Below are 20,625 nucleotides of genomic sequence, written 5' to 3'. Positions count from 1 at the left end.
ACATGTATATGTATCATGCAAACAACAGTGTCTAAATAAGTGGAGTATTCTTCATAATTCAATACAAGTGATATAAGATCTTTTTAGTTGTTAATCAAATTGTGTACAACGTAAAAGTTGAACATAAAAAATATGCCAATAAAGATTACTTTAATATCTAGGTGATCCAATAAGATGCTTTCCTTAAAATTCCTTTGAACTAATGAAAATACAATATATATACTATATTTACGAGATGAAACATTTAATCACATTCAAATAGTAAGCTGAAAAATAATCATATTCACATAAAAGAAACTTGTACATGTGAGAATCATGCTGTGCAGGTTTACTTATAAATTTGAGCCTGGCATAACCTCATGATGAAGAACTATAATCTAAACAATGCTGAGCTGGTCATTTTACTTTAACTTTATGCAGTTATAACATCCACCTACACAAGGACACTTTATTCCCTTTCCTCCAAGAATTTAGAAGCTTCATACGTCTTTTTTTATTTCCTAAAAAATACTATGCATTATCCTTTCCATCAAAAGAATCAGGAACTCTATCTGAAAAATTAACAAGTGTTATAAAGACATCATGGAAAAAAAAGGTTTAATGATGATAATGATAATGCTTCTGGGATATATCTATCTTTTTGCATCATGCTATTATCTTACGTCAGGGTTATACATAATGCACCTCAAAAGGCAAACAGTAAACTAGATATATGGTGCTGTGCACTAGATATTACGATCATCATCCGAGGTTTAAAATAACCATATCTTAAATTCTTTTCACTTTTCTTTACCAAAGATCTGTATTAACTCAAAAGTGAATGGAATTTTTTTTTCTACCTCCACCATAGCATACACAGAAACACAGTAGCCACATTACACTAATATTAACAGGTACAAGTGTTGAATTGTCCTTAGATTAAATAAATGGTAATTAAATAAGAGAACTGAGCCATACTAACATCGTGATATTTATATTTGACTCATAAGTCTAAATGCTTGTGACTCTATGCGATTGTTAACTATATATAATCCACTCCTGCTTTGTCTGTCACATCAGCAACATTTACCATTATGCACAAATGCTTATCTAAATTTTAGTAATAGAATCTCTGAAAATTATGAAATATGAAAATTAAATATGTTAATTATTTTTGAAATTCATGAAATTGAAATGAAAATTTCAGATGTTTCCAAAATGCTTGAAGTAGAGAGAAAGGTGAATCTACTTCCTCCTGTTGCGACGGTTCTTGTTCTGGAAATCAAATAACAAATGGAATAATGGGTCAGAATATAATATGATAAATGATAAATCCATAATTTATTGTTCGAAATAGACATGAAATGAAATGGAATACTCCGAAAATTTGCTTTGCCCAATTGATCGTGGGCCCGGCAGCCGCTGTTCAGCGCCAGATCGACGAGGCTCTATCCCTTTAATCATTGAACGCCAAACAGGGTAGCAGCAACTCCCATCTTTTAACGTCTTTTGGTCTGACGCGGCCGAGGTTTGAACCCCCGACCTCCCGGTTGTGAGACAGACGCTCTACCAACTGAGCCAACACACTGGTTGATGCAGGTAATGATGATAATGATATGAATTCTTCAAGAGCTCAGTCATAAGAGCATGCACATACACATATAATTTTCTAATTATGTTTATGATCAATAATATATACACACTTGACGCTATAAAGAATAAAGAAAATACATAATTCATATTTCTGCTGTTGTCAGTGTTACATTATGTTAAAACAAGGCAACATGATGACATCACAGGATCAACTCTACCTAAAATGGAAACACCACATGATAGCCAAAACTATATTTTATCAAAAATCTTATGATTTATAATAAACTGGTAACTTGTTAGCAACATACTAGAGTTGCAACTGAACTCTATCACAAGAGCCAAACCTTAGCTGAAATCTTACCATATCTTTGTTCTTTCTTAGCAACATGACTACTTTGGAAGTTCAAGCAGATGATTTTCAGCTAAAATTATGTGCTCTTTCAAATGAAAAAACATTTTTTTCAACATTTGGTACCAGTCCGCAGAGAGTGATTATAAACTGAACAGAGATGAATATGTTCAGACTGTTCCTGTATTACATATATATTTGGGAATACTAATGTAGACTAACCTCATTGTTCTGAGCCATCAGGATCAGGATGTGACGGAACAAGTTGACAAAGTCAAGGAAAAGATCCACAGAGTGCCTGAACGAAAAGAAAAAATTGGTAAAATTCAAAGGCATTAGCTTTCCTCACATCGACTTTCATCCATATTGTACTACATTTGATTCAAGTAAAATAATTGTAAGGGTTCCTGGCAGACAATCTTCATTGGATAACTTAGTGCCTATACGATACTAGCGCAGCAACGATACTGAAGTCATCATTGTCATCAACTGTAATATCACAGTATATTGCCTCAAGCAAAATTCAATGTCGAACAACATTCAATTACCCTTTTCCCATTACTTAAGGCTTACCGTTGACCTTTCTGGGTAGCATTTTCATGGAAAGAATAAGTCAATTGCTCTGAGTCTATCAGATGCAAAGATTTCAATAACTTACGGCATTAAGCCGGTGAAAATCACTATTTGTTTTGGGTTTTTTAAATGGTCTCTTGGTATGCTTCATGTAGTCTAGGAGCCAGGGGGCTTTATTCAGAATTTTTGGTGGGGAAGGTTTGACAAGCTTATCCGGGGTAAAATTGTGCGCTGATTCCAAAAATGCCACTCTTATTGACCGTACTCACGCCATTTTGGTCATTTTGGCCAAAACTGACCATTTTGACCACTCTTTGGAAAATGGTCCCTTAACAGACTGCTTTTGTAGCCACATGCAATTAAAAGGGTCTATCTTAGGTAAAAATGCACACAGATTCCAGATAAAGTGCTTTCATTTGCCAAATCACAATAGCAGTGGTCATTTTGGCCATAATTTGGCCCAAAATGAAAATTTTCATGATTTTTTGGCCGAAATGTGTTACAAATATTGATCAGAGCTACGACTGGATGTTTTTAGAAATCCACATTTATTTTCAAAATGTGCGCTGGATCATAACCATCAACCTCATGTAATTTATTCCGTCAGTTTTGACCTATGAGGGTCATTTTGGGTACTTTAGACATAACTGACCATTCGCGCAATTTGCATTATTAACTGTTCAAATAGGCAGGAAATTGAGGTCTTCAGCATGTTTTTTCTTCTTCCCTTATAAAATGAGAATGCATTTAAATGTCCTTCATGTGTAAAATTTTATGCTGATTCCAAATATATCAGTCTAAATGACCCTATTTAACAGTTTAAGGTCATTTTGGCCACTTATGACCCTTAAAATGACCAATGACATCAGTTCAATTATCCAAAAATACTTTGAATGTTACCAGAATCGTTACAAGGGCATACTGTGACACCTAACATTGGTGTATTAATCCTTGAAATTGAACATCTCAAAAGTATTTTGACCTCATGCAATTTATTCCATCAGTTTTGACCTATGAGGGTTACTTGGCGTACTTTAGCCACAACTGACCATTCACGCAGTTTTGCATATAATAAACTGCACATAGACAGGAATTTGAGGTCTTCAGCGTGTTTTATCTTCTTCCCATATAAAATGAAAATGCATGCTAAAGTTCATCTTATGTAAAATGTGATGCTGATTCCAAATATATCAGTCTTATTGACCCTATTCAATAGCTTATGGTTATTTTGGCTACTTATGGCCCTTAAAATGACCAATGACATCAGATCATTTTACCCCCAAATACTTCGAACGTTACCAGAATCGTTAAAAGGGTGTGTTGCGACACCTAACATTGGGGTGTGTTAATCCTTTAAATTGAACATCTCAAAATTATTTTGACCTCATTCCATCAGTTTTGACCTATGAGGGTCATTTTGGGTACTTTAGACATAACTGACCATTCGCACATAGGCAGGAATTTGAGGTCTTCAGTGTGTTTTATCTTCTTCCCTTATAAAATGGGAATACATTTAAATGTCCATCTTGTATAGAATATTATGCTGATTCTAAATATATCAGTCTTAATGACCCCATTGAACACCTAATGGTCATTTTGGCCACTTATGGCCATAAAAATGACCAATAACATCAGTTCAATTTATCCAAAATACCTCAATGTTACCAGAATCGTTACCAGGATGTGCTGTGACATCGAGCATTGGTGTATTAATCCTTTAAAATGAACATTTCAAAAGTATTTTGACCTCATGTAATTTTTATCATTAGTTATGACTTTTGACCATTTTGGGTAACTGACCATTCGTGCAATTTTGCATAATAACTGTGCAAATCGGCAGGAATTTGAGGTCTTCAGTGTGCTTTATCTTCCTCCTTTATAAAATGGGAATGATGCATATGTCGTTCTTGTGTAGAATTTCATGCTGATTCCCAATATGTCAGTCTTAATGACCCCATTTAACAGATTATGGTCATTTGGCCACTTTTTGGCCCCAAATGACCATAAGATTGTCCCCTGCCCAATGTGTATACTAAATTAGCCTATAGTGAACATAGTGAGGAGACAATTCAGGATTGTGTTAATATTAGCATCAATTATTGTTAAATTGGAAAAGTTTGAAAGCTTTGGGGTGAAAATCAATGCAATGATTCCATATAAATCAGTATTATTGGCCGAACTATTGGACTTTGTGGTAATTTTGATCACCTTTCCTCGATAATTTCTCGTGACCACACATTATTTGATTTAAAAAGAGCTCAAATGTTGCTTAATATTATTTTCAGCTAGAGCTACTACACCAATAATCAAGAGTTTAATGAATGTGATAAAAACCTTTACATCAAGTACACATAAGGTTGTTTGACCATGCACTTTGGTCATTTTCATGACACATTAACATTAACCATTTTGTAATTCATGGAAACGAATTCAAGAATGATGTTAGATAAGACATATTACAAAAACTTTCTGCACCAGATTAATACAATGATTTAGAATATATTAGTCTTAATGACTACTTAGTGGCCATTTTGGTCCCTACAATTAGCAATGACAATTACATGTATCAAAAGTATTCCAATGTTCTTGCTCTATATTTTTGTAAGATTTGTTGTATCAATTATAATCAATGACAAATTATTTAATTCAATATGATATTACTAATAGTACATAATCAAAATGTGACCACTTTGGCCACTTTGACCGTTTATCCAGTGTGTGAATATTGAAATAAACATGACTTAGCAGCAATTGTAGGTCTATGAACATGATGAAATGCGTAAACCCTTTTCATGGGAAATATTAAAGGCTCACCTTGAGTAAAAATTGTGCCAAATATCATGTGACTGTCTACTGTGGCCCCTTTGGTCACTGTATGTTCCTAAATAGCCAGAATTATTTTCCTTCTTTAAAGTCAAATTGTACTGAGAATCATTACAAAGCAAAATAGGTCACAGTGAAGTTCACAAACAGTTTTGACTATCATTAATTTTTACAATCTTTATTTTTTCTAGTACAGTGATTCACAAAGCTCACTTTGGAAGACGTACTGGGTAATAAAATACATTCTCTTTATGAAATTATTCTCTGTGCCGAATTTTGGTCACTCTAACAATTTAGGGCAAGTTTTCCACTTTCAACTTTACCAATCATGCCAATGTGAGGTTTGTGAAACATTACACAAAATGGCAAAGGTAATAAAAATGCACCATGGTTATTCGTGAAATCCACTTTGACCAATAGCTTTGTAATGACGCACCTTTGAGTTCAGGATTAGTGCCTTCATCTAGAATATAGTTATCTGTATAATTTAAATAAAAAAGGAGGGAATGATGATATGGCTACTCAATGACCACACGATGACCAAATGGTGAGGTATTTGGCACAATTTTTTTACTCAAGGTGAGCTTTTAATATTTCCAATCGAAAGGGATTGAACACATTTCCACAATTGCTCCTGTCATGTTTATTTACAAAAGTCATACATGCGATAGATAGTCATAATGGCCAAATATTATTTGGCCATTTTCAAAATTTTGATAATGTGCTATTAGTCATATCATATTAAAATCAATAATTGATATAATACATCTTATTAACAATACTGAGCGACAACAAGATTTGAATCCTCTTTGATACATGCAAATATGATTGGTCATTGTCGGGACCAAAAGCGACCAAAATGACCACTAGCTCATAAATGGTCATTCAGACTAATATATTTGGAATCATTAATCTACATTAATCTAGAAAAGTGTCTTAGAATAACATGTAAATGATGGTGAAGTGTCTCATTCCTGAATTTACTGCCCCATATATGTGAGGTTTCAATAAACATTTACCGTGTGGTCAAGGTGGCTAAAATCATGTAAATGACCACAGTGCCATGGTCAAACAACCTTATGTATGCACGATGTAAAGGATTTTATCACAATTATCGACACTCTTCACCGATTATTGGTAGCTCATGCTGATAATGATACTGACCAGCCTTTGAGCCCTTTTTGACTCATCAAAGCATGCAAGGTCTCTCTCTTAGCTGATCTCTCCACTAATTGGAGATTCCTAGGGTCCATGGTCACTGGTCAATATTGAGGGAAACGTGGTCAAAATGACCACAGGGTCCAATAGTTATGGTCTGTGTGGAATAATTTCATTGACTCCACCAAGAAGCTTTCAAACTTCCCCATTTAACAATAATTGATGCTAATATTAATGCAATCCAAAATTTCTCCTCACCATGTTCGATATCACCATTAACATACACAATGAGCAGGGCTGGCCGGGGGTCAAGGTGGCCAAAATGACCAAGGTAGTCAACTTTGGGGATGCTCAATTTTAAGGATTCATTCACCAGTGTTGGGTATTACAGCACACCCTTGTTAAGATTCTGGTAACATTCGAAGTATTTCTGGATAAATTGAACTGATGTTATTGGCCATTTTAAGGGCAATAACTGGCCAAAATAACCTAAAGCTGTTAAATAGGGTCATTAAGACTGATATATTTGGAATCAGCATCACATTTTACATAAGATGAACTTTTGAATGCATTTCCATTTTATATGGGAAGAAGATAAAACACGCTGAAGACCTAAAATTCCTGTCTATGAGCAGTTTATTATAGGCAAAACTGCGTGAATGGTCAGTTGTGGCTAAAGTACGCCAAGTAACCCTCATAGGTCAAAACTGATGGAACAAATTGCATGAGGTCAAAATACTTTTGAGATGTTTAATTTCAAGGATTAATACACCAATGTTAGGTGTCACAGTATGCCCTTGTAACGATTCTGGTAACATTCAAAGTATTTTTTGATAAATTGAACTGATGTCATTGGTCATTTTAAGGGTCATAAGTGGCCAAAATGACCTTAAACTGTTAAATAGGGTCATTTAGACTGATATATTTGGAATCAGCATCACATTTTACATAAGATGAACTTTGGCATGCATTTTCATTTTATATGGGAAGAAGATAAAACACGCTGAAGACCTGAAATTCCTGTCTATGTGCAGTTTATTATATGCAAAACTGCGTGAATGGTCAGTTGTGGCTAAAGTACGCCAAGTAACCATCATAGGTCAAAACTGATGGAATAAATTGCATGAGGTCAAAATACTTTTGAGATGTTCATTTTCAAGGATTAATACACCAATGTTAGGTGTCACAGTATGCCCTTGTAACGATTCTGGTAACATTCAAAGTATTTTTGGATAATTGAACTGATGTCATTGGTCATTTTAAGGGTCATAAGTGGCCAAAATGACCTTAAACTGTTAAATAGGGTCATTTAGACTGATATATTTGGAATCAGCATAAAATTTTACACATGAAGGATATTTAAATGCATTCTCATTTTATGAGGGAAGAAGAAAAAACATGCTGAAGACCTCAATTTCCTGCCTATTTGAACAGTTAATAATGCAAATTGCGCGAATGGTCAGTTATGTCTAAAGTACCCAAAATGACCCTCATAGGTCAAAACTGACGGAATAAATTACATGAGGTTGATGGTTATGATCCAGCGCACATTTTGAAAATAAATGTGGATTTCTAAAAACATCCAGTCGTAGCTCTGATCAATATTTGTAACACATTTCGGCCAAAAAATCATGAAAATTTTCATTTTTGGCCAAATTATGGCCAAAATGACCACTGCTATTGTGATTTGGCAAATGAAAGCACTTTATCTGGAATCTGTGTGCATTTTTACTTAAGATAGACCCTTTAATTGCATGTGGCTACAAAAGCAGTCTGTTAAGGGACCATTTTCCAAAGAGTGGTCAAAATGGTCAGTTTTGGCCAAAATTTGGCCAAAATGACCAAAATGGCGTGAGTACGGTCAATAAGAGTGGCATTTTTGGAATCAGCGCACAATTTTACCCGGATAAGCTTGTCAAACCTTCCCCACCAAAAATTCTGAATAAAGCCCCCTGGCTCCTAGACTCATGAAACCACTCTGACCACTAGAAGTGCTAAACTTAGGGAGTGCCAGTGGACCTCTATGGTGATTGCTACGGATCACTGGATGATTGCATGATCCTCATTGTAAAGCAATATGGGCGACCGCTACAAACAAATTGATAGATATCGATCAATACTACCAATATCTTCGCCAAATTTTATATGTAAAATATAAGAACCTTAGGTGCAACATTTTCGGTGCACAAGCTGCATGTTTGCTGCATGTAGCATTGTACTCTGTAACAACATTGGGCATGTTGATCACAGGTTTCCTCAGCCGATGCTCATAGTCTTTCCTGGATTTAGCCTTCTCTGATTTCATTTGGCAAAATCATGAAGGTCGATATTCACTGACAAATGGTGTTATAAGGCTATAGCTTGAAATCCCACCTGGAAAGGGGGCACCCACGAATTTGTTACTCATAAGGGGATCATAAAGTGGGTTCCTGTGATACTTACATGATGAAGTCTCTATCACCTCGGAGGTGTTTCTCAACGATGAGTTGGGTGTCAAAGAGGATGAATCCACTGAAGATTACCACTCCAATATACAGGCCAAACTACACATATAACACAGGAATCACAATTGTTTTATGGCAAGATAGATTTTATATCAAAGAAATATCAATTAGAATATACACAAATATAATTTCCTAAAGTACTGTTCTTAATATTTAACATTTAAGAATTTCCAATACCTTTTTTTTATATTTTCAAGTTCAGAAAAAAACATGAACATGACAGTAAAAAATGTCAGACTTTACCCATTACTTACTTCAAAAGAATGGGAAAAGGGATTTGAAAATGTCTATACAGATGTACATGTATCATAATAACTTTTTGGTATTTAAGAGAATGAAATTTTTTTTAACAATACCACTATTAGCAGCTACTTGCAAAAATAATGAAAATCTCCCTGAAAAATGATTGTATGACCTTTAAAGGACAAGTCCACCCCAACAAAAACTTGATTTGAATAAAAAGAGAAAAAATCAACAAGCATAACACTGAAAATTTCATCAAAATCGGATGTAAAATAAGAAAGTTATGGCATTTTAAAGTTTTGCTTCATTTCACAAAACAGTTATATGCATACCCCGGTTGGTATGCAAATGAGGAACTGATGACATCACTCACTACTTTCTTTTGTATTCTATAATATGAAATATGAAATTTTTTCATCATTGTCATGTGAAATGAAGCTTTATTCCTCCCTGAACACATGGAATTCCATTATTTCAACATTTTGTGCTTCAGGCAAGGAGGTCCTAATCGTCAAATTAGTAAAAATTGAAATATTGTATAATTCAAACAATAAAAAACAAAAGAAATAGTGAGTGACATCATCGACTCTCTCATTTGGATGTAACTGGCTCGTTCATATAACTATTTTGTAAAAAATAAGCGAAACTTTGAAATGTCATAACTTTCTTTATTTTACATCCGATTTTGATGAAATTTTCAGCATTGTGCTCGTCTGATTTTTCTCTGTTGATCCAAATCAACATTTTTCTGAGGTGGACTTGACCTTTAACAAGGCTGATATCATGTATATGTATGTATGCACCAAAGAGGCTACAAGTTTTATATTACATCACTGACAATTTATAGGATCAAACTCCTGTATCATTCTGTACATGCTTCCAGAGGAATTTTCTGAGAAACTGTGTTTGGCAAAGGATCTAGTATCCTGCTTTGACATAGAATAACTATCAAATGAGAAATGGAAACAGGGAGCAACATAGAAGTGGTGTTTCACAGTAATTTTCTTACATAACTCTTTATAACTTTATATAGAACATCTTCCTTTTAAATAAGTGAATATTTAAGAACTGGAGGCATTTGAATGGTAATTTATGGTAATGATTTGTTAGAACCTTTGAACAAGCAATCCTCCTAGCAGAGTAAGAAAGAAGAGGCATACTTATTCTAGTACTAACCTGAAACACCATGGCAGACCTGAAGAAGATGTTGACAAGAGACATGATCATCATCATAGACAGACCTGACATCAGAGGTCCTTAATATTAAAATATAAAACACATAAAATAATCAACAAGGCATGACAAAATCAAATTCAAAAATACTTTTGGCCAGATCTTTAAACAGGTCTCCCACTCAGAAACATTTCCTTCAAGTCCTTTCTTTAAAACAAATCTCCCAATCTTTTTTGTGGAAAATATGTTATCTTGCTCCGAAAAGAAAAAAAATTCCAGGGGACTGTGCAGTAAACTTTACCATAGGAGTATGTAATAATAATCAAAGAAAACAATCTGTCACTGGCTATGTATATCTCAATGATTTTGTCTCTTGATGGGCTCGTCTGTATCCATTTTCTATACAACTGATCAGCTTATTCTCTGATTATCTAAATCCATTAGGTCAAAACCCACTTGGTCCATTATCAATTTGTTCTATTTACCGATTGGTCCAACAACCATTATGTCTAATACCCACTATCAGTTAGACTTATTCCCAGATGGTCCACCAATTGTTATTGCATTATTTTGCACTTTTGTCAAATCATATAAAACCGAGGTAGTGGTAGATCAAATGGATATCAGACAAAGTAGATTCAGCCTACCTGTAAATTAGACAACTTGGTGAATCGGCAACATACATGAAAATTAGACCAAATGAAAAGTAGGTAAAGTGGTGTTGACCAAGTGGCAATTCATCAATGAGCTTACCTGCCAAGAAGAGCATAGTTCTCTGCTGTGACATCAAGGCAGCCAGGCTGAAGCACACAAAGACTACAGTGGTAGCCATGAATGCTGTTGTGATGATCCTATCAAATGACAAAATTGGTATTCATTTAGATGACATGAAATTAAATGAAGAAAGGCAAAGGGATTAGGGGCAACAGAGGGGAGGATGAGAAAGGAGATAGGGAGAGGAAGGGGGGGGGGGAGGAAGGAAGGATAAACAAGGAGTTTACAAGCTGATTTTGAACTGAGTAAGTCAATAAGCATGAACCAAACATGCACCAAGGAGGGAGTCAATGGCAACCCCCCCCCCCCCCTGAACAAAATTTGCAATTGTGACACAATACTTGAAGATTACATACATACATACATTTTTTTGTCAATCAACTATAACTTTCTTATTCCTTGTCACTCAGATTTCTCGAATCCCTTTCCATTATGTTTCATTTTTCTCCTTTCATACTGACCCCTCTTAAAGGTAACAAAGGTTTGACTTACGATGGATCAATTTCTGCAACAACTGTGAGAAGAGGTCCAGTGCTGACACCTGAAAGAAATAACGATTGAAAATACAAAACACCATCAATAACACTATACTGCTTGCAGTATTATAACATGGTATTCTTTTCTACCAAATTAAGCACTTGAACTTCTGACACTATTATTTAAGCATAGATGCCACTGGGGCTGACATTCCAAGTAAACATTGTGCATCAACTTTTGTGCACTTTGAGCATTTAAATTCTTGAAAAGAATCTTGGAAACAGAATTCATTCATAGTATTATACTGTTATTACTTTGCATCCTAGCGAGCACCCATTTACGATTGGGGAAAGGAGTGGAGAATGATTAGACTGTAGTTATGATAGTGGAAAATTATTAGATAACGCCTTTCTGAAGAATACCAAGACTGAATTTTAAGCCTGTCTGGGGCTGAATAGAACTGTGTATACTGTAAAGGCCATCATGGTGCTAGATTTACCTAAAGACCTACTTGTTGATTCAATAGTTTCAATAATGTCTGCAGCAGGACAATTACCCATCTTCCCGATCACAAACTGATCAAGTCATGGTAACTATGAGAGGTAATTACAGCTTTATGAACAAGAAACAAAGATTAATCATTTCAGGAAGGTCAAGGGTATAAGACCATTGGACGCAAAAACTTGACATGGAGTTGTCTTATTACATCTATCTACTTACCAACGCAGAAGGCAAATCCCAGGAGAATGGAGAGTCTCTTGCCCTGGTTCTCTGCTGTCTGTGGAATGCTACGAAGCCAGAAGAAGAGGCCCAAAGTTGCGATAGTTGTCAGGAACTGACCCTGTGTGCATAAAAAAAATCAGTTACCGGTAATTACCACTTGGTATGGTATTGTTCAATGCCTATTAAGGCAAAGTGCATAAATTTGTTTACAAGATTTTCTGATAAACTTTTTGTCAAAACATTACACAACCATAGGCTCAATTTCATATAAGACCATCAAGACCATGGCACTGGATATCCTTTTGATGGACCTCAATGCCTCTATCATTGGCTTAGGAAATTTTCCTGTCCTTTTACATATCTGCCCATTTAATAATATGTTGTAAACTGTGCCTTAAAAAGTGGTCTTGTCAAATGGATATAAAAATATGTGACCCGACACATTTGTCATTTTGTTTGACTTTCATTTTAGAGGCCATGTCCATTTAAAAAAAAAATAATATACAAATAATGCACATAAGCGCGTGCATACTGGGCCAAATAATGAACGATGTGCAAGAAGAGCCAATGGATGTACCGCACCAAGGCCCCAAGGACCAAGTGCGGTATATCCATTTGGCGAGTTGAGCACATAGTTCATTATTTAGGTCCTCTATGCACAAAAATATGTGTGCATTGTTTGTATATTATTATTATTGTTTTAAATGGACATGGCAAACCCTCCCCCATATTACTGAGTAACCCCGAATGCTATATTTGATCTAAATTCTAGATAATTCTAAATAATTCTAGACATCGCACTATCATGCACTCTGACGTCAGAGTGCAGGATAGTGCATTTTGGATGCAATAGTGCAATTCGCTGAATATCATGTGATCCGATTTGGACCAATCAGATTACAAAACATTCTTGGGAGTTGTATAGTAATATCTATTAAATTTATAGTCTACATCATCATATGCACTGGTAAGAGAATAAAACTGGGATAATAGATTACTGAACCACTTGATTATTTAACAAAATAACAACTAGACAAAACAACAATAAAGAAAACACAATGAGAGTAGATGAAGCAGGTCTTGTAATGTCAGATGTTTTGCTAATTAGACTAACTGGTATTAGCCCTTTCCCACAGTAGGAGTTCCCCTTTGAGGGTACTGTATAATGTACATATGATTACCTGAAGAATATGAAGCACAGCATTGACATAGCTTCCTACAGCTGCAGCCATCATGCACATTGCCAAACAGGAGTAGACTCTCTTCAAGTGAGACTGACAATCTTTTGTCCTGGATATATATATATTTTAGAAAAATAGAGAATGAGGTCAACCATATATGTAACTATTTTTATTTCATTTATTCAATTTCTTATTCATTTAATTTTATTATCATTATTTTTTCAATTTTCTAAAATTTATTATTCTTTGTAATTTTTTTGGGGGGAGGGGGTGTTTATAAATTGAATATGAATTAGGATATTCAAGTTTGATTATAAGGTGTCTAATAGACTGACAGGAATAATGAACGGGGAGGGTAGGAGGAGGATTCATTGGATGAGTACAGACTAGAGATATTTTTTTTATTGATCTTGGAGAGAAAAATTAATTTACCAGTATAGGATATTGGACAGATACATGTAGCACTCTGTAAAACACAGCAATATTCGTGCTCAGCCATTCACAAATCCGCAAAATAAAAATCCACTTTATAAATTCAACCCACCCCTACCCCCCTAAAAATTTACTCTAAAGTTTAGTGCTGTAAAGCATATTTTCAGACATTTAACAGTTTCAGGAAAAGAAAACATTGAAGATAAAATAGAAACACTCTTGGGTATCTACACTATCATACTTACAGCTGTGAAAACTGGAACAGAGCATTCCATTCAATTTTACGATTTCCACTGAGAAAATCCATTGTTGATCTGAAATGCAAAAAAGAAATTCTATCACAATAACTTGAATAATATGATTAAACTATTAGTACATGTAATTGCTTCAGTGTACATGCAGATAAGAGGAATCATGCACAACCTCTCAATCCCTGTATTGTGAGCGTACGAATACCGTTTGGAAGAACACTTTATACACTCGGAAATAAAATTTCTTGGACACTAAAAAAGTTAAAATATTCCATATAGATATTTGATTAAAGGCAAATTATTTTATGTCAACATGATCAGACAATATTCCTCTTCCAGTATGACATGACATTTTCATGTTAACAGTCATGCATGGGTGGTTAAATGCTTTTAACAATAGCAATGTCAGTAAAAGAAAATTGCAAAAAATGGACCATTCAAATTCAATTCAAACAGGCTGCATGAACACGGCTGGCACTCCCAACAACCTGCACGAAAACCAAAGCTGTTGCCTCAACACATTCAAACTCGTTTGCGTTGGGCATTTGATCATCCACGGTGGACAAGACGAGACTGCAGCCATATCCTTTTCACGGATGAATCGAGATTCTGTCTCCATCATAATGATGGTAGGGTTCGTGTATGGAGGAGGACAAGTGAAATATTCAGAGACTGTTGTGTGCAGGAGAGGCAACAAGGCCAAGGAGGAAGTGTTATGGTCTGGGGTGGAATTACGGAACAGGATAAGACACAGCTCACTGTTGTCAATGGAAACCTCACTGCCCTTTCTGCAAACCATGGAGAACAGTTTCTTCTCATGGATGACAATTTGCGTCCCCATCAAGCAAATATTGTTTAAAGAGTTCTGGATGACCACAATGTTCAGTGCTTGGATCCATGGCCGACTTGTTCACCAGACATGACCCCGTTTGCACACTTGTGGGATCAGCTAGGAAAATCGGTCAATCAAAGAATTCAACCAGGAGACACTCTTCAAGACGTCCGGTGTTATCTCCTGGAAGACTGGGACAACATCACCCAAGAGCAAATTCACCAACTTGTGACAAGCAACTTCAAAGTGTAGCAGTCATTCAGAGCAAGGGTGGACAAACGAGATATTGAATTTTCTTTTGCCAAGATACTGAAATCCGACATTTTTTTCCATCGACTAACTTTGACTTAAAGTTCCAGTGGAATAGTCATGCATACAAGGTGGATAACTCTCTCTTCGCTTTTAGAGTGGTATTTGACTTTAAGTTTGCTTTTATTGTTTAATGGATATTTATGCCACATAAACTTTCACAACTGAAAGAATGACTGATCGTTTTCTTGCAATTTTCTTTTAATAAACATTGCTATTGTTTAATGCCTGTAACCAGCCATGCACTGACTGATCCATTTCTTGCAACTTTCATTTATTGACATTGCTATTGTTTAAAGCATTTAACCACCTATGCATGACTGTTCACATGAAAATGTCATGTCATACTGGAAGAGGAATATTGTCTAGTCATGTTAACATACAATAATTTGCCTTTAATCAAATATCTACATGGAATATTTCAACTTTTACAAGTGTCCAAGAACTTTTTTTGCCGAGTGTGTAAATAAAAAATCATTATTATGAATTCTGATTGTAAATAATTATTTATAATCAATATTCAAATGTTATTATTTAATAAAGAATAGGTCTTATTTTAATCTATAAAAAGTTCTTCAAAATGGCACTAATATGCTGACACGGTCATTGTTGGACTTATCTCTAAGAACGATGAAACAGAATATAGGAGAACTCTGGACACTTTTGTACACTGGTGTGATTCTAATTACCTTATCTTGAATGAGAAGAAAACAACATCATAGGAAAAAAAACAAAATGTCTATGTAAATCCAGTTGTTATGAAAGATTCTGAAATTGAAATTGTTCCATCATATAAATATCTTGGTGTAGTAATTGACGATAAGCTAAACTGGGAAGAACAGTGCAAACATGTTCTAGGTAAAGGCAATGGAAAGCTCCACTTTCTGAGGAAACTGAAGTCTTTCCATGTCGACAATGTCATCCTCAAACTCTTATACTCCTCAGTTGTTGAGAGCACCATTTTATATGGATGCCTCTCTTGGTATTGCAGTTTGAGGAAATGTGACCAAACAAAAATTCAGAGGTTGGTAAATCAAGCAGGATCAAGCAGGATCCATTTGGTTCGGTACATGTCATCACAAAAATTAGAAATCTTAACTAGGGCCGGTGGCCTATAAAGAATTGTCTTAGTTATTTGAACAAAAAGGGTGTTGTGAAAGATTCGCGTGCACCAGCACTGGCAGCAGGTGCATATGAATCCTTCGCACGCGAGATGAATTGAACCCATGGGTGCCTCGCACCTAGACCAAAAGCTTCGGTCTCTGTTTTGTTGGTTGTTCAGCTGAACTTCGTTGGCTTCACTCACCAAATACAGAGACCGAAGTTCTAGCGCGATCTGTACAGGGGACTCAATGGCCATATGTTTATGTACTTAAGATCGGATAAAACGGGGAAGTGAATTTGCGCGACAGCCGAGGTAAGTCACTGTTTTTGTTCCTTTTAACTTCATTTTTCTCCATTTTTTGGCAATTGATGCCAAGAGGGAATATAAGTTTGCACTCTGGTCACTATAATTTTCGAAATTTTTATTCATTAAAGACAAAAATTGAAAAGCCCCGACGGGGGGATTTTGCATTGCAAGTCCCCTAATGGTGGCTGCACGATAGCGAGCCGTCTGTGTACGAGGAGAATAAAAAAAAATGTTAAAAAACTCCTCGAAACAGACGGCTGCCAGCTGTCTGCCTCGCACCATGAACTGCGTTTGGCAGTGGCTTTCTCTAGTGGGTCGCCCGTGCTGCGACCCCAGTCACAAGACAAATCTACTGGGCGATTTAGCTAATGTGCAATTCGAATGCTTTTTCACGGAAGCGTGACATTCCCTATGCAACATGCGTGCATGAAAATCGCACACACAGAAATAAGAATTGCTCTGCACAGTGTAGGTTTGAACTACAGCTACATCACGTTCATATAACTCATTACAAATTACTACTTTCCAGCAAATATCTAGGCGTTACTTTGCTTACCAGTTAGAGGGTGAGAGATGGTTCAAAAGCTTCGCTTCCTTGACAGAGAATTCCAGTCAGCAATTCTCTACTAGTGAGTGGTAGGGTAGAGTTTGAACTTATTTTCCTTGAGTTTGTTGTCAATTAACTGCAGTAAAATAAATTACGTATATTTGTAGCCCGCCCTCAAGCGTCCAAATGGGCACGCAGGCTGACGCCGCGCCCTTTTCTTGAAAAGTTCTCGAAAAATCTTATAGAGATAAATCAGTTTGCGAAAAATACATGTATTTCAAAAAAGTTCATAGATACTTTTTTTTAAGATGGCTAGATGTAATCTATGAAAACACAGGAAATCATTTTTACCAGAGTCAATTTTTCAGTAGAAAACAAATTGTTTTAATGTTCAGTAGGCCTATGTAGGCCTACGCATCCCTCCAAAACTGCCCCCGTGATGTGCTTTTTGTTCCTCTATTTTGTAATGAAATACCTTTTCAAAAGAGAGTCAGTGTACTCTAACAAGATTTTTCTGTCTTACATTCTTTCCTTTTAATTCCAGAGAATAAAAAACCCTCTATTTAATACTGTAAACAAAACAAAAACGAATCAAATTATTTTACAAAACTATTTTACATTCATTTTTGTTCCGTCTTGTCCACATAACAATCATACAATATTTTATATAAAGATTTTGCTATGAACTTATTCAATGAAAATAGCTGGGAAGAGCCTCTGGATATCCGATTTTCCATTTACAATTACCGCAGTAAACGACGCAGAGTTTATTGGAAGGTCATTATTCTTCCTCATTTTAACTCGATATTTTTTAGATTACATTAATTTTACTTTCTCTTCTTTAAAAAAAAAACAAGCTGACAAGATACAGGAATATTACATTCTCCTTAAGAATAGGGCATATACATGTAAAAAAAAGTAGCCGGGTATATATATAAATCAAAAAGAGAATTAAAAAAAGTGTAAGCCTGCAAGGTTACACAAGTGATCATCTATTTTCACAATTTCTACCAACATAAAAATATATCCAATCAAAAATAAGTTTGAATATCCAGCTGAAACTGCTCCTTCCGTGAAACTTCCTCGCCTGTGAATTCCCCCTAATTTTCTCCACTACCGTGAGTACCCATATTTATTTTTTATTGAAACAAATTGAACCAAAATGAATTACAATATTCATAAAGGATTTTATTTTGAGAATTATCTTAGTATTTGTTACGCTCATTCTATTCATGGGTCACACTGAGCGGGGTTTACATCAATTTTACCCTGGAATTTTACTTGAAAATGAGATTGTTTCTGATAGAAAGATGCCTTTGCTTGAGAAATTCATAAGACATCATTCGAGAGATTGAAAAAAAAAATACGAATATTTTGCTAACTTTGGCTATACTAGTAAAGGTGAAGTGCGCGTGGCGTACACAAGATTATTATAGTTACTTTAAAAAAAACAGAGCCACAGAGAGACATAATTATCATGAAGAAAACAAATAAGGATAGAAAAAAAAGTTTTTTTAGGGGGGTGACCGTCTTCATTAATAAAAATAAATTCAATTAAGAAAAAAATCATCCCCAACCTGACAAGAGACCAGTGTGATGTTTGTCAGTGACCGACTTTATAGACAGTAATTTGTATATTAAACAAAAAGTTCACACCTAGTTACCAATAATGCATATAGCATTTCCATTTATTTTAAAGCAGGATAAAAGAGCATTGTAGATTAAATGCCTTGCTCACGGGCATATCTGCCACGGCCAGGGATCGAACCCCGGAGCTTTTCATGTAGAGCCAGGCGCCTTAGACCACTCGGCCACGGTACTTCAAAATTGAAAGAAATGAACAGCGCCCTCACAAAAAAGGATGAACGGTCAAGTCTCCCACCTACAAAATGTCGAGTTGAATAAACCGGACAATCCAAGCAAGCATCTGACAATTTCATCAAAATCGGATGTAAAATAATTTCCGCGTATTTTCAAACCCTTTGCTGTATGCAAATGAGGGAGCCAATAATTGACTTTGTATCTATTATTGTAATTGATATTTGATTTTTTTTTCCCCACTAATGCAACAGTAGGATTGATTCCGGCAAGTAACTTGTAAAATATAATTTAGAATTCATTGTTAATTTGTGAAGAATCTTAGACTAATAAAATAAACTATTTCAATTTCGAAGATTTGGTAAAACAGTATACTGTTTTACCAAATCTTTGAAATTGAAATAATTCATATTACTAGTCTAAGATTTTTTAAAAAGTGGGTAGTATTATTGCATGGCTCCAAGAGTCATGGTGTTCATGTGACCGTTTTTATGTTTTCAAATAAGTGGAACTTTGTCATTTTATTAACCTTTCCTTTTATATCCGATTTTGATAAAAATTGTCAAGGTTTATGCCTGTTTAACTTTATTTATGTATTTAAATAAAGTTATTATTGGGGTGAACTTCGGATTTAAAATATACAAGCCTACATGTTTATCATAAAAAAATTATTACAAAATTAATACTAACTTGACAAAAACATCTACCTGCCTTAATTTAAATCAACTTGAAATATATAATATCAAATGTATTTGTTTAATTGCTAAATCCAAGACATTATAGCATAAGCTTCATTTCATCACGAACATTTTCCTCCTTCCAAGATCTCACAGCATTTGAAAAGGTTAGATAATTTGTTATCATAGCTAATGAAAATAAGCCTTAACTTTTTATCAAGGGTATTGTTAATTTCACTCTTAATCTTTAAAACTTTTAAGAAAATCGGTAAATGTTAATTGATGTCATTTTTTTCTTACCATGACTACCGTTCTCATTCGGGGTATTTCATCTATTTTTTTAATTTCATTGGCAAAATGCGCAAGAAATACAGGGTGACGTATTTAAATTTGAACATTTGGTTGCTACGTCACTGCCCCTATCGACATTTCCTGTTGCCACCCAAGCTGAATGATATTTGTGGAACAACAATCAGAAACAGAAAAAAATACAAACATATATAGGCTAATCTAAGCAATTCAAAACTGCTCATTTTTATTCACAAAATGTAGCACTATATCAAAAACACCATGTCTATCTTTGCATATTTTGGTGTATTTTAATTAAATAATTCAAAATATTTACATCATTTTCTTTGTGAAAAAATATTACAATTATATGTTTCTTTTAAAAAAAAATCATTCAAGTAATCGCAAACTTCAAGTACAAATAAATCAAACAATATTTGGTTGCACCGCGGGGGTTTGTTTCAACTGATTGCCCCACACTGGGCAACGTTATCAGATGAGTATTGTCCA

At 35.0% G+C, this 20,625-nt stretch overlaps 1 protein-coding gene across 1 annotated transcript; it reads right to left on the bottom strand.

Moving 5' to 3' along the window:
* Window positions 1-771: 771 nt before the first annotated feature.
* Window positions 772-17,490, bottom strand: LOC121424136 (probable Bax inhibitor 1). The gene is made up of 10 exons (XM_041619737.1): window positions 17,342-17,490; window positions 14,228-14,296; window positions 13,551-13,659; window positions 12,367-12,487; window positions 11,662-11,710; window positions 11,149-11,246; window positions 10,399-10,478; window positions 8,918-9,018; window positions 2,144-2,219; window positions 772-1,254 (listed from the first exon to the last, which is right to left on the bottom strand). Exons 2-10 carry the CDS (start codon window positions 14,287-14,289, stop codon window positions 1,225-1,227), a joined length of 726 nt encoding a protein of 241 aa, XP_041475671.1. The 5' UTR covers window positions 14,290-14,296; window positions 17,342-17,490; the 3' UTR covers window positions 772-1,224.
* Between the last annotated feature and the right edge of the window lie 3,135 nt (window positions 17,491-20,625).

This window comes from Lytechinus variegatus, chromosome 1 (genome assembly GCF_018143015.1).
Source record: "Lytechinus variegatus isolate NC3 chromosome 1, Lvar_3.0, whole genome shotgun sequence".
Classification (NCBI taxonomy): Eukaryota; Metazoa; Echinodermata; class Echinoidea; order Temnopleuroida; family Toxopneustidae; genus Lytechinus; species Lytechinus variegatus.
This window is presented reverse-complemented; position numbering and strand designations above follow the sequence as displayed.